The sequence below is a fragment of the Macaca thibetana genome, chromosome 16, assembly GCF_024542745.1.
Source record: "Macaca thibetana thibetana isolate TM-01 chromosome 16, ASM2454274v1, whole genome shotgun sequence".
Taxonomy (NCBI): domain Eukaryota; kingdom Metazoa; phylum Chordata; class Mammalia; order Primates; family Cercopithecidae; genus Macaca; species Macaca thibetana.
Window position 1 is genome coordinate 64,968,733 of NC_065593.1, and position 14,541 is coordinate 64,983,273.

Here is a 14,541-nt window from a genome sequence, read left to right on the forward strand (position 1 = left end):
GGGATGGAAAGCACATGGAAGGACAAGAAGCCATTCCTGGTCTAAGATATATAGACAGCTCCTCAGGAAAAAAAGCAAGCAAGCAAGAACAACACAGGCCTGTCCCTGTATTATTGATTTCCTTGAAAAAGAAAGAGACAAGCTAATCCTCTGAGGTCACCATTTCAGTCTGAGCACGGTCACTGCCTGAAGTTAAGAGTTCACCCAGCATTAGACTCCCAGCTCTGCTTGGGTAGCGGGTATGGGCATGTACATTTTTGGGGTGTGGGGAAGAAATGCATTCTTCCTTGAAACCCAGTCTCATGGGATGACTGCAGAAAGCTCAGCATGTACGGGACACACAGGACCCGGGACATGCATCTTAGGGGCTCACAACCCCACACCAAAGCTGGCTGAAGAAATCTTGAAGGCTCACCGAGTCCAGCTCCTGGCGGTGGTGGGCACGGGTTAGAACGACTGCACTCAGCGCACTTGCGGTGCCACCAGGTGTGACGGGCATCTCTCCACAGGCGAGAGGGGAGGAAAGAGTGAAAGGCAAAACAAACCCGACCTTTCTAGAGTCTCCAGAACTGAATGAGGAGGAACTGACAAGAGGTGCGTTGGGAGGGAGAAGAAAGAAAAGGAAAGGAAAGAAGATGGACTTCGCAGGTCACCCCAGTGAGCCCCGACATGGTCACCATCCTATTAAGGAGGCACCTGGATGTCCCTGACCCTGGAAACAACACCCCTCCCCCTCCAGGTATCCTGGAGTCTCCTCCTGACTCGTCTTGGTTTGGTGTGAGGCTGAGTCCTAACTCACATGAACCAGACGAGAGGGTGAATGTCGCCCAGGAAGGGACACTCTTGACAGGCTGTCTGCTCTCTGGGCTGAGGGTCCTGCATTCCGTTTCTAGATGGGCCAACGCACTAGACTCCTCCCAGAGACAGCTCGCTTATCCTGTCTACGTTTTTGCCGGGCCCTACCCGGGTCACCTTTGCTGTCTGACTGCGCTTCACTCCAATCCCGTCAACGCTGCACAAACCTGGGGGCAGTGTTCACCTGTGTTCTACTGGAGTTGTGCTCTGGGGGCACCACTCATGTTGAAAGCAACAGGAGTGGTGCCTGGGAGGCAGGCGGCACAGTGTCCCCAGAGTCTCCAAGTCCGGTGAAGTCCCTGCTGCTCCTAAACCTTGTTGCTTCACTAATTTTCCTTCCTCACTGGTCCTGAAGGCCTCAAAGCCACCTCCTGCCCCAGCACTGGTAAGAATAAATATCCAAGTGAAGGCAGCATTGACCCACTTATTAGCAGATGCCACAGCCCCAGGGCACAGTGGCTGACGCTAGAAGAACAGAGACCATGGCAGGGGAAGGAAGTGTCCTTGGGAAGAGGCACTTAATTCCAACACTACTTGAGTGCCCCGGAAAAGCTGGCCTTGCTATCTAGGAGTGGGGGCACCAAGGCAGACGGGGCATCAATCAAGTCGGTGACAATGATGGGCAGACGTGCAAAGGTGCTCACTCACCAGGGAACATGCTCAGCTGTGTCACCCCAACTGCCTGAAAACGTCAGGCTCCCAGGGCTGATAACAGGTGCCCTGTGCCCCGGCCTGCACATGGCAGTGGGAGCCACCCCCAAAGCGGAGCCTATGGAACTGAGTCTTGGGCAAGTGGAGCAAGCCTGTGTCACCAGGGCAGGACAGAGCTGAGAGGCCAAAGAGCTGAGCTGCTGTCTGTCTGCTTCAGCTCCGGGATCCCAGGAAGCTCCCGTCTGAGTCAGTTTCCCCTCTGTGAAATGGGATGACACTGTGTACTGTGTGGCTGGGGGTCAAAAGTCACTGGTATGCGCTACACCGATGCAAGGTAAACCGTGGGAGGGCGGGGCACTCATGGCACGCATGGCACTGCCAGGCGGGCACATCACTCCCTCTCCACCCTCACGAAAAGGATATTTTCTCCTTGAGTGGTACTATTTTAGGAGGAAGCCATTTGGTTTTGAAATGGGGACTGCACACCATTTTAAGTGTTGCAAACGGACAAAGGCCAGTGTTGCCATGGGAGAGGGAGCCAAGATGGAATCCTGGCAGAGCGAGAGAAAACAGGGCTGTAGCGAAGGCCTGGAAGGACCCTTGACCCTTCCGGTGTCAACGTGAGCCTGAATCCGAGGCTGATCTCACCCTCTAGGAAGAGAGGCTAGCAGACAGAAATCCCCCTGGCCCTCCACTTCTTCAGGAGGGTGTCTGGAGGGAGCTTGGGAAGACTCTCTCTGTCACAAGGGATGGCAGGTACTGGCCAGGCACTTGCAGGCTGTATCCCTCTCCTGAGTCACCTGTGCCCTGGAGGTGGATCTCACAGCTCCTGTGTTCAAGGCAGGATAGCAGGCCAGGGTGACCTTGTCCTGTCCCAGGGCAGCCAACGAGGGGCCCCCTGCTCAACACGGCCAGTTTGCGGCCGGGTCTCCAGCCAGGCATCAGCTCCACTCTGCCATCTGCGCTCCCGGCTCTGTTCGGCCGGGGCCTGCCGGGCCACCTGCGACCCAGCAGCATCTGTCCACCTGTGAGCGGTGGATGCTGCTTAAAGCGTTCTTCCTAACGGTGAGAGGCTTTCAGCACCTGGGAGTCCCCACTGTCCCCTCTGACACTGCTTCCCTCTGACTCTCTATAGGAGGGATGGGTCCAGGCAGGGGACAGGAATATCGGCTGGGAGGTGATGCAGGAATGAGGAAGTGCAACAAAGGCGCTGGGCAGTGCCCTTGATCCCAGGGGAGAGTGACACACGCCTGCGTCCCAGACACTTGGGACAGTCTGAGTCCCAAACAGAACTGGTTCATACGCAATCCTATCACCTTGCCAGGGGCCCCTGGCCCCTTCATGCTGTAGAGGAAGGAATGAAATGCCAACTTCTGACTGTGTTGCCTACCAAAGCCGGAGAAACTGCAGAAAGAATCCTGAGATGTTCCCTAGCCTGGAGGCAAGGTTACCCATTTGAAAGAGCTGGAGCATCTCTCACATTCCCATTTGATTTTTCAAAAGAGCAGGAGGGTTGGGTGGGTGGGGGCCTGAGAATCCAAGGTCAGCTGACAGTGGATCCTGATGATCATCTCCATGGGCTCTAATAACAGGGCCGAGGTCACCGCTGGCTCCAGCTGCAGTGGCCTGCTGGGACACCCCAGAGAGCCCACTGAAGCAGCCAGTAATTCAGGGGACCTGCGCCCCATGACACCCTGCTCTGTGGCTCCTCCAGGGAAGGAGAGGGAGAAAGTGACTCCTATCAGCTGTAACGGGAAGCACAGGATACGGACAAGGGTCGTCAGGCGCAAGGAGGGGGGTTGGAATTTTCCACTGGTGAAGGTCAAGGGCTTTGGGAGGTCACTGGGAGCTGCTGGTAGAAGCATCTCCCTTTTTGTAAGTAATCACAATGCTACACACAGGCCAGCCCTGGAGACAGTTCCTACAGCAAGGATTCTCACTGTGCGTGTACATCTCAGGAGCATTCCTGGGAAGACACAGAAGAATCGCTTCCAGACGACTTTCTGAAAGTTAGACCACAATATAAAAGTCTGTATCTCTGTCCCCCAGAACCACTGTTGTAGAACAGCAATGAAGAAGAGGTTATTAGTAGACCCTTTTAAAAATGCAGGCTGGGTAGGGGCTTCATGTACCTGAGACAAACAAGATCTGCGTGCAGAGTAGGGAGGAGTTTTCAATCCTCCCCTGACCTACTCGTTGCCTTGCTGAACACTTTGAGTGAAGTCTGGCTGGCAGCAAAATCAGAAACAGTTGGTGGTAAAAGGCAGCGTGGCGTCCCTAGAAGGGATGGACAATCTTCTGAAACAGAATGACCAGGGGGCAGCCGGTAAGGACAGCCTTCCTCCTCTGGGGCCCAAGGGGCCAGCTGATGGAATCTAACTCCCCTGACCTTTACAAAGACACACAGGGATAAGCCCTGCAGGTCAGACTTGGGAGGGGAAGATGCCATCATGACTTGCAGGAGAGCTCAGGACTGAGGGAGGACACCCACATCTTTGCCAACCTCTTCCGCCAGTCACTCTGCCCCTTCCAACTCACTGAGGGAGGGGAAGGGCCTGCAGAGCAAAGAAAGCACCAGAGTTTGGGGTCAGGGGAACAGCAGGCTACTGTTCTGCAGAACCTCACACCCTGGGAGCCACATGCAAAACTGTGAAGTGACTTCTGAGACAATGCCAAGGCCCATCTGCCTTGATTTCTCCAAACTGGGTAGAAGAGCCCATGCAAACCAAAAGCCTCTGAGCAAACAGAAGCCCCCAGCAGGGGACTGGGCTATGGGGGAAGGATACTGTCACTGGCCCAGAAAAAAGAAGGCTCTTGTGGGCAGTCAGGGTCTCCACTCCTGTTCTGCGGCCTCTGCTTCCTGTTTTCGTGGCTTTTGCAGGCTCTGATGACAATTAGCTCTATGAGTTATAAGTGCAATATCTGGGAGACGAAGGCAGTAATTAATGCCCGTCTGTTTTCCTGAAGGGTTCCTTCTGTTCGGTCAGAGAGTTATTGAGATCCAGGGAGGGAGGCTTCCATCATGTGGAAAGTTTATAGGAATAAGTGAGGGAACCATTTAACAAGGCAAGAATAATGCTTCTAAATAATTTATCAGGCAAATAGCAGCAGCCAATATTCCCAGTGCGTAGTATCCGTTTTGCTGGTGGGCGGGGAGTTTGCCTGGCACGGTCTTTAGATTCCAGCAGCCTCCCTAGCAAAGACCCACCAGACTGGCTCTGCTGTGGCTGCTCTGCCCTGAACATCGGCCACCGTGTCTGTCTGAGCCACTCAAACCCCATCCTCCATCCCCTCCTTCTGCCCATCCACCCTGCTAGAGATCCAGACGGGGCCTTTCACTTACTAATACCTCTGCTAATTTTATCAATCATGGTTTGTTGAGTGCGAAGAGGCTAACGAGCCTCAGCTGTGCTACTAGTGCCTGGGCTCACCCCTCCGGCTGCTATGCTGGTGCCTTTTCCCGCCCCAAGGCTGGGGGAGGTAGAGAAGGGTGCCAGACAATTAACCTGCTACCAAATTCCCACCAGACCTGCAACGGAGGAATCAGGGACGCAGCTCTACTAAAAGACAAACTGCCAGCCACAGATGAATGTGCAGAAGAAACACCGACCATTAGCTGACTGCTCCAGAGATGCAGAGAGGAAAAGCAACCTCTCCACAGCCCAGGCCATAGGGCTCCTGCAGCACGGCTGTAGAGTGGGACTAGGAGGGCAAGAAAAACCATTCAGTGTACCCTTGGGGTTAACAAATCCAACCCCAAAGAGCCTGCAGGGCCTGTGGAAACCTTTCCTCAGATAGGGATAATGAAGTCGGGAGGCCAGCTCCCTGAAAAGCTTGGCTGTCTCTTGGTCCCTGCCTCCCTGCTCCAGATCAGCCAAGTGGCCACGTGTCACACTGTGTGTCACCTAGCACACCTAAATTTATGTCAGGGCTGAGGAGGACCAAGAGGAAGCAGAGAATATTAACAGATACTGCAACAGTTGAAGAAAAACATTTCTGAGTCCCGCCCCCAAAGTAGGCAGAGATAAATAACTGTCTCTGGTTTTGTATCTTATTATCCAGGACCTGTCTGGCATATTATTCAGCTCCCTGCCCCCCGCCAACAGCACAAAGCAATCAAGAACGAGCCTGGAGATTCATCGTCTTCTCTTGTCCGCTGGGAGGATGAGAGGAGGGAAGATAGGAAGAGAGTGGGCTGACCCTTCCCTATCTGGAGAGGATGTTTATGGCCAGACCCAGCATCGAACCATACGCTCTTGAGCTGGCCAGGAGTAAGGTCAAAATATGGAAAGTTTCTGGAAAAAATGAGATGTGGCACTCCTGGAGAACTCTGCTGAGGGTGGTCCTAGAGCCTGAGCTCAGTTTACAACAGTCACGGTCCTGAATCTGGCTATGACCTGAGTGCCTACTCCAAACCATGCTTGACTTTGAGGCCTGCTGCCAGGAACCTTGGGGGCTAGACTCTTAGTGACGCGATCCATTTCTGCTTGGGGCCAAGGCCCCAGTGCTTAGCCAGAGTGTGGAGAAGGGTAGACCCTCCTCTCTGGGGAAGCGATTCTACCTGGAAGTAAAGGCACTTCAGATGCCCTCAGCTGCCCAGGCCAGGCTGGGGCAGGGGCCACAGAGGCACAGACACTCACCAAGTAGATGCGGTAGGCGTCCACTCGGCGCAGGGGCCCCCAGCACCGGTCGGTGTCATTGTATTTGGTGTCTGCTTCCACACCGCAGGAGTCGTTGCCAGCGGCGCTGCTGATAAAAAGAATGACAGCAAGCCCAGGCTCAGCGAGGCCGCCTGGCTGGGCTGGGGGAGACAGAAGCCACTCCCTGCACAGCTGCCTGAGCATCAACAATCAGACTTTTCACAAAGCACTTTGCGGGATGCATCTCTGAGGACGCGCCCTCCTTGTTCCTGCAGCATCATTTCCCAATGACTCAGGAGCCCTTGGTGGGAACCTAGTGGGGCAGGGAAGGGGACAGTGACATGAGCTAAGGACAGACAGCATGGCTGGCTGTGGTCTGTGCAGAAAAGGGCCTGGGCATCTGCATTCCCTAGATGCAATGAACTCACTTGGCATGGTGCTTCTCCCCTGGACACTCTGCTCTGGCTGGCCGAGGAAGCCCCTTTGGCTACTGCCAGCCTGGGGATCAGGAGGGTACTCACCAGGTCACCTGCATGAGGGAGAAGGGCACGGCAGCAGCATAGATGGCAAGGTCCCCATACAGGTAAACGATGATGCAGAAATAGAACAAGTTGACCCCCACTGAAAGAACACAGCCATCAGTCAGGCAGCTACAAAGAGATGTCTGCATGTTTGTTTTTTTTTTTTTTTGACTAAATCTCTACCTCTTTCATAGCTTTCAGTTCTCTGAGCTGTTAACTTTCTACAAAAAGTGGAAAAATGACCCCAAAGTCCTATTTCTTTTTCTGGCTGGCTACACTGTGATGCTGACAAGAGACAGATCGGCTCATGACTCTCACCTGAGAGGACTCAACAAGGCTGGGAGGCTCAGAGAGATTTTGAAGCCAGATAGGTGCACGATGAGTGTGAGGCTTGGCATGGCCAGGGAGTGAGGAGGGAGGAGAGATGCCCCGAGTCAGGAGCCTGACCCCCGGGGTGCATCAGGGCTGGTGGCCCCCTCTGGTGTCAGCCAACACCGGGCTCTAAGACAAGAGATTGCTACTAAAAGAGTTGAAGCAAAGAGAAGTTGACAGAAAATAGCCCAGCTCTCTGAAGCTGGGATCCAAAGGGCAAAAAGCCCTGGATTTCCAAAGGCCAAGTGCCTCATTCTGAATCTGACTGATCCCAAGCACGTGGTGGTCTGGTGTGCTGGGGAGATGGTGCTCAAGACAGGCCCATTTCCTTCTTACGGGAAGCACTCCCAAGGGACAGCAGTGATAGTGCGTGACACTGACACACCCACTGCAGAGGCGACATTTGTCCCCTCCCACTCCTGCAGGAGGCTGAACGAGAAGCTGGGAACACAGGGCTCTAGTCCTAATCCCATCAGACTTGTTTCAGGACCCCGGCAAGTCCATGAACGTCTCCTAACTTGTGAGGATAAGAATCCCACCTGGGCCATCTTCCATAAATGATTCCAGATAGAAAAGCCAGGTGCAATGGCTCTGAAAAGAGTGGCAGGGCCCTACGACCTAAGGGCCCAGACAACCAGTCTCCACCCTTGCTCAGACTGAGGCTCACGTTTTTGATGTCACTGGTCTCAAGCTGCTGGTTTCTCTGAGAACATAAAGAAAAATGAAGTGACAGTTCCTTTTTAATCCTGGTGGCTCAGAAAAGCCTGCAGGGTCCCCAAGGGAAAGCCTAGGACATGTTACTCCTGGGCCATGTGAGGTCAGCTCTGTTCCTAGGAGTCTGGCGGGGAAAAGACTAAGAAAACGTGATCCTCAAGGGGACCCAGGAGGCCTCAGCACCCACTTCTTGAATATGGCATGTCCTTCCCTGACATGTCAGATAGCCTGATGTCCAAGCTTAGTGGCCTCTGGGGTTAGCCTGTCACTCAGGCCCGGGCTCCAGGTACAGCCTGCACTCCAGCTTGCTTTCTGCTCTGAGGGGACACATTGTCCCCCACCCCACTCCCAGCCTTTCCTCCACCTGCCAATGGACCCTGGCTCTGTTTACAAACTGCCATTGGCCCTCCCTGGTCAATAAACTTCATTACTAGACACAAAATAAGGGATCAATGAACTTCCTGAGAAGACATCAATGGCCAGGCCTGCATTTCTTTTTTTTTTTTTTTTTTTTTTGAGACGGAGTCTCGCTCTGTCACCCAGGCTGGAGTGCAGTGGCCGGATCTCAGCTCACTGCAAGCTCCGCCTCCTGGGTTTACGCCATTCTCCGGCCTCAGCCTCCCGAGTAGCTGGGACTACAGGCGCCCGCCACCTCGCCCGGCTAGTTTTTTTGTATTTCTTAATAGAGACGGGGTTTCACCGTGTTAGCCAGGATGGTCTCGATCTCCTGACCTCGTGATCCGCCCGTCTCGGCCTCCCAAAGTGCTGGGATTACAGGCTTGAGCCACCGCGCCCGGCCCCAGGCCCGCATTTCTGATGACAAGAAATGAGCTGGGACTCTAAGGGAGCCTCCTATAGAGGAGGCAGCCCCACCAAGGGAGAAGATGACAATCTGGCAGCCTGTGACTCAGGAACGGAGCAGAGCGGAGGTTTTCAGCTGGGGTGATTTTGCCTCCCAGACCCTACTGGGAACATGTGACAATGTCTGAGGACAGTTTTGACTGTCATAAGTAGGAGGTGCTACTGGCAACTAGCAGGCAGAGGCCAGGGATGCTGTTCAGCACCCTACCACGCACAGAACAGGCCCACAGCGAGGCATTCCCCAGCCCAAACATCAACAGGACTGAGCTGGAGAAACTCTGGGGTAGAGAAGGAGACTCCCTCTAAGTGTGAGGCTGGTCTCAGACAAACGTCTTTATTTTCCATTAGATTTGGGCAAATTAAGAGTCTAGTCTGTGGTGGGGGGAAAAAAGGCAAAACTGCTGGTTCCCAGAATTCTTACAGAAATCAGGGCAGATTGCAGAACCCGAAAATGAGAAAGGAGGTTTAAAAGGCATGCGTCTTCCTTCCAATGTGCACTTTATTTTAAAGCTTGCATTTGGAAGGGGACTTTGCGTGGCTGCCAGGAGGAAACGCTTATGCTTGCTCAGGCTGGTGAGACGGGAGGGATAGAAATGGAACAAAGGAGAAGCACAGATGTGGGCTGAACCTGACCAGTTGGTTTTGCTGAATTCTGAAAACCCTCTGTGAGGCCAGTCCAGCAGGGAGGGTGAACCAGGCCCTAGGGCTGCCTTTGGCTGATAATCACATTGCTTCGCCAATGACAAACTAAATGCTTAATGTCCTAAAAGCAGTCAAGGAGATTCTAGTTCCTACAGTCCCCCCCGGCTCTAAGTTAAGTGCAGTCACATTTAAGACTAGAAAGAACTGGTAGGGCAGCCCACTCGACAAATGGGGCTTTGACAAAGGGGCAGAAAATCTTCCAAGACAGTTGCAAGGGGAAGGATGAACTGAGAATGTGGCTCTCAATGAAATGGAAATAAACAGGTCTGGGCATTGAAAACTAAACTCTTTTTTCTTTTCTTTTCTTTTTTTTTTTTTTTTTTTTGAGACCAGGTCTTACGCTGCAGCCCAGGCTGGAGTGCAGTGGTGTGATCTTGGCTCACTGCCACCTCCGCCTCCCGGGTTCAAGTGATTCTTGTGCCTCAGCCTCCGGCGTGGCTGGGACCACAGGTGTGCACCACCACGCCCAGCTAACTTTCATATTTTCACTTGAGATGGGGTTTCACCATGTTGGCCAGACTGGTCTCCAACTCCTGGTCTCAAGTGATCCGCCCGCCTCCCAAAGTGCTGGGATTATAGGCATAAGCCACCGTGCCGGGCCACTAAACTCTTAAATAGCTCATATTCCAAAAGAACCAGATTTGCCATGAGACATAAGATGTCGCTGGAACACCCAACAACTCAACCCCAGAGCTGGGTGGCTCCCCTATGGTTGTAGCCAGATCCCAGGAAGGAGCAGATTCACCAGCACACTTTAGGGCTCCGGTCTCACTTGGCAAGCCTGGGTGTGGGCTCCTGGCGCCCTCTGCCGGCCACTGGGAAACCAGACCCAGGCGTGCGTGTAGCAGATCCCATCGCTGTCAGAAGGTGTTATTCTAGACAGAATCGGCCAGAAGAGGGCAAGGTCAGAGGCAATCAAGCAGGAGGTGCAAAACCATCAGTGGCCTCCATCAGCTTCCTTTGCAGGAAAAGGAAAAAGCTTCTTTTGTAGCTGCCTCAGGTTCCTGACCTCCACTGGAGTAGCTGCCTGGGGCTCCTGACCTCCGCTGGAGCAGCTGCCTGGGGCTCCTGACCTCCGCTGGAGCAGCTGCCTGGGGCTCCTGACCTCCGCTGGAGCAGCTGCCTGGGGCTCCTGACCTCCGCTGGAGCAGCTGCCTGGGGCTCCTGACCTCCGCTGGAGCAGCTGCCTGGGGCTCCTGACCTCCGCTGGAGCAGCTGCCTGGGGCTCCTGACCTCCGCTGGAGCAGCTGCCTGGGGCTCCTGACCTCCGCTGGAGCAGCTGCCTGGGGCTCCTGACCTCCGCTGGAGCAGCTGCCTGGGGCTCCTGACCTCCGCTGGAGCAGCTGCCTGGGGCTCCTGACCTCCGCTGGAGCAGCTGCCTGGGGCTCCTGACCTCCGCTGGAGCAGCTGCCTGGGGCTCCTGACCTCCGCTGGAGCAGCTGCCTGGGGCTCCTGACCTCCGCTGGAGCAGCTGCCTGGGGCTCCTGACCTCCGCTGGAGCAGCTGCCTGGGGCTCCTGACCTCCGCTGGAGCAGCTGCCTGGGGCTCCTGACCTCCGCTGGAGTAGCTGCCTGGGGCTCCTGACCTCCGCTGGAGTAGCTGCCTGGGGTTCCTGACCTCTGCTGGAGTAGCTTCCTTGGGTTCTTGACTTCCACTAAAGAAGCTGCCTCTTTGTTTTTAATGCCCACAGAGAGGGAGGAATCGAGGAAAACAGGTCAGCAAGGTGGCTTCCAGGTGCTGAGGGAGCAGCTCTACCACCTGCTCTGCCCCATGGTCTGGCTGTCAGGGTGGAGCCCTCATTACAAGGGCGCAGGTCTGCAGGGAAGCACCAGCTCCCCATTTCCCCACACCCCACCCCCAAAAGAACTTCTACCTTTATTGAAGAACATGGAGGCCATTTGTCCCATTTCCACCCGGTCTGTGATTTCAAATGGGTTGGGAGATCCACGTTTCTCTGTGGAGCCAAAAGAACAACAAAGAGGAAGTGGTTCTTCACGGGGAGAGCTTTGGAGGGTGGTGTGGACCTCACTGAATTATTTAAACCGTGAAATCCCCAAGTGTCCAAACTCGAGAAAACTTTTCCTAATGTTTCCTGCTTGACATGGTTTAACAGTCTTTTTTTTTTTTTTAAAGGGAATTCAGAGATGCTCCTGCTGGGGTGAAAGGGAGGGCAGGCATTGGAGCCCAACCCCGCCGACCAGAAAGGAGGCAGCAAGGCAGGGGCATATATGAACATGAGGGCACAGGGCAGGAGGAGGAAGAGATGCCACAGAACGACATTTACTCAAGCTTCCAGGGTGCACCAGGCAAGGAACCAGGCATTTAATCATCTCAGCAACAGGAAGGGGGGTGGGGGGAAACTGAGGTGCAGAGGTCAAGGAACTCACCAAGCAGCAAATCTGAGTAGTGGCTAAGCCAGCAGGGGCCAGGCCTGTGCCCAGGACTGAAACCCTGTGATCTTTTGAGTCTACCACAGGGCCTGCATCAGAAACCAGGGGCAGGAAATGCCAGAGTCTGCAGGGAGACTCCCCAGGGCCTCTCCACGAAGAAAGGGAACCCTGTGGCCCAGAGGGAAGTGCGGACCCGTGAGGACCCCAAGACTTACGCACAGACAGGATGGGCCGTTTCTCTGCCCGCTCGTAGTTGTCCCGGATGAGAACATCGCTGTCTGAGGCTGTGGAGGAGTCGTCATCTTCCTCCTCCTGGGAGGCGGTAGGATGGATGAGGAGGAGGGAGAAAAACAAAGGAAAACAAAAGAGCACATCAGAAAAATACAAAATGTTAGCCAGGTGTGGTGTCATGTGCCTGTAGTCCCAGCTACCTGGGAGGCTGAGATGGGAGGATCACCTGAGCCTATGAGATCGAGGCTGCAGTGAGCCGTGACTGCAACACTGCACTCCAGGCTGGGTGACAGAGTGAACACCCTGTCTCAAAAGAAAAAAAAAAAAGAGAAAAAGAAAAAAAAAGAGCACGGAACTCTACAGAAAAGCCCTGGGACAATGGTGAACCTGCTTCATTTGTTCTTATTTTTTTTTTCTTTTGAGATGAAGTTTTGCTCTTGTCGCCCAGGCTGGAGTGCAATGGCACGATCTCAACTCACTGCAACCTCTGCCTCCCAGGTTCAAGTGGTTCTCCAGCCTTAGACTCCCGAGTAGCTAGGATTACAAGCACTTGCCACCACGGCCAGCTAATTTTTGTATTTTTAGTAGAGATGGGGTTTTACCATGTTGGTCAGGCTGGTCTTGAATTCCTGACCTTGGGTGATCCACCTACCTTGGCCTCCCAAAGTGCTGGGATTATAGGCATGAGCCACTGTGCCTTTTTTCTTTTTGAGACACTTGCCACTCCATACCGTCTCACTCTGTCGCCCAGGATGGAGTGCAGTGGCGCAATCTCAGCTCACCGCAACCTTCATCTCCCAATTCATGCAATTCTTGTGCCTCAGCCTCCTGAGTAGCTGGGATTACAGGCACACATCATCACGCCTGGCTAACTTTTGTATTTTTAGTAGAGATGAGGTTTCACCATGTTGGCCAGGCTGATCTTGAACTCCTGACTTCAAGTGATCCGTCTGCCTCGGCCTCCCAAAGTGCTGGGATTACAGGTGTGAGCCACCGCACTGGCCCCCGTGTTCTTTCTGCAGGGTATCTGTATCTGATTAGGAAGCTCTCAGCACAGCTATGCTGCCCCATTAGAGGTGGTGGAGACTCACTCCGGAAGAAGAAACAGCACAGTTCCTGGGTACAAAGCTTTCAAACAGCTGAGCTGGGTGCGGGTGGGGGTAGGAGGGCCTGAGGCTGAAACGGGAAAGTGGCAGAGGCTCCATCTGTGCTTTAAGCTTTAGGTGGCTATTAAGCTTCAGCTCTGGGACTGGGGTCCGGGAGCAGTGCTGTGGACAGAGCCCGCCGTGCACTGAGAGGAAAAGAATGGGCTGCTGAGACTGCCTGTTGGGTAGCTTGTGGAACAGAGGCATAGCCCAGAGACACACACACCTTGAGGTTCTCCATCCTCTTCCAGCGGAGCTGCGCGTTGGCTGCGGCCATGGCCTCTATCACAAAGGTGGTGGTCACGAAGCTGAGGGGTCCAAGTGCCCAGCACCAAAGGCAGACAGGAGGATGGAGGAGACAGAGAGAAGGGAGACACCATTGTAAGACCAGACCCACCAGCCCGGACCATTTTCTTTCCTGAGAGCTGTTCCCTAGAGATGGGCTTTACCTGGTAAAAAGGTGTGCGTGCTTTGATGTTGCTGTCTAAGGTGAGAACGTATTTCCGGTGCACGAGAGAGAGGGGCGTGAGCTGAGTGATGGGAGGGAAACTACCCAAAGGAGAGAGGGAGCTGGGGGCAGAAGCAACGCTGGGACAAGCTGTGCTGCACACCCAGGAGGGGCTGTGGGGGACAGATGCCAAAGGATGCTCTCAGTGAGGGGAGGCTGCCTCACAAAGGGTCCCCCCAGCTTCTGGAAGGACAGCAGGCAGCTTTCACCTCACCTTGCAAGGACACAGGCAAATGGTCACCTCCCAATTACATACACTAATGGAAGGAGCACAGGCATGGATAATTGGAAATGGGCACTCGGCTCCGGAATCCATCCCTTTTTTCTTTTTTTTTTTTTTTTTTTTTTTTTTTTTTTTTTTTTTGAGACGGAGTCTCGCTCTGCCGCCCAGGCTGGAGTGCAGTGGCCGGATCTCAGCTCACTGCAGGCTCCGCCTCCCGGGTTCACGCAATTCTCCTGCCTCAGCCTCCCCAGTAGCTGGGACTACAGGCGCCCGCCACCTCGCCCGGCTAGTTTTTTGTATTTTTTAGTAGAGACGGGGTTTCACCGTGTCAGCCAGGATGGTCTCGATCTCCTGACCTCGTGATCCGCCCGCCTCGGCCTCCCAAAGTGCTGGGATTACAGGCTTGAGCCACCGCACCCGGCCCCATCCCTTTTTTCTTTGGCAGTACTTTTTACTTTCCAAATAATCTGGCTAATATTAAAATAAGCTCGCACTTCTACGGACCAATTCGAAAGGGAGATTGGGAGGTGGCATCAGATGCTTGCCGAGAAGTCAGACTAGATTGGAAAAATCATCTTTTCTTTTCCTCTTAAAGAAACTTGAGACCTAGATGACAGCTGGAATGCATGAATGCTTTTGTTAACGGAGAATACAGAAGTGGGCTGCCTTCCTGCTAATAAAACCTGAGGTATGGATCCATCTCTGCCATGGAACAGCGTGGGACGAAC

General features: G+C 54.0%; 2 protein-coding genes across 3 annotated transcripts in view; one reads left to right on the forward strand and one right to left on the reverse strand.

The window, feature by feature from the left end:
* NAT9 (N-acetyltransferase 9 (putative)) overlaps positions 1-14,541 on the forward strand; it is a 101,885-nt gene that overhangs the window by 69,140 nt on the left and 18,204 nt on the right. The gene's annotated exons all lie outside the window — the stretch shown is intronic.
* Positions 1-14,541, reverse strand: part of TMEM104 (transmembrane protein 104) — a 63,575-nt gene that overhangs the window by 37,313 nt on the left and 11,721 nt on the right. The window contains exons 4-8 of one of the 2 annotated variants that reach the window (XM_050764309.1): positions 13,309-13,390; positions 11,922-12,018; positions 11,190-11,270; positions 6,668-6,767; positions 6,147-6,255 (exon numbers count right to left, since the gene is read on the reverse strand). In XM_050764309.1, coding sequence (XP_050620266.1) covers positions 6,147-6,255; positions 6,668-6,767; positions 11,190-11,270; positions 11,922-12,018; positions 13,309-13,390 — 469 coding nt within the window. The remainder of the gene's footprint in view (positions 1-6,146; positions 6,256-6,667; positions 6,768-11,189; positions 11,271-11,921; positions 12,019-13,308; positions 13,391-14,541) is intronic. The other variant, XM_050764310.1, reaches the window with a different exon arrangement.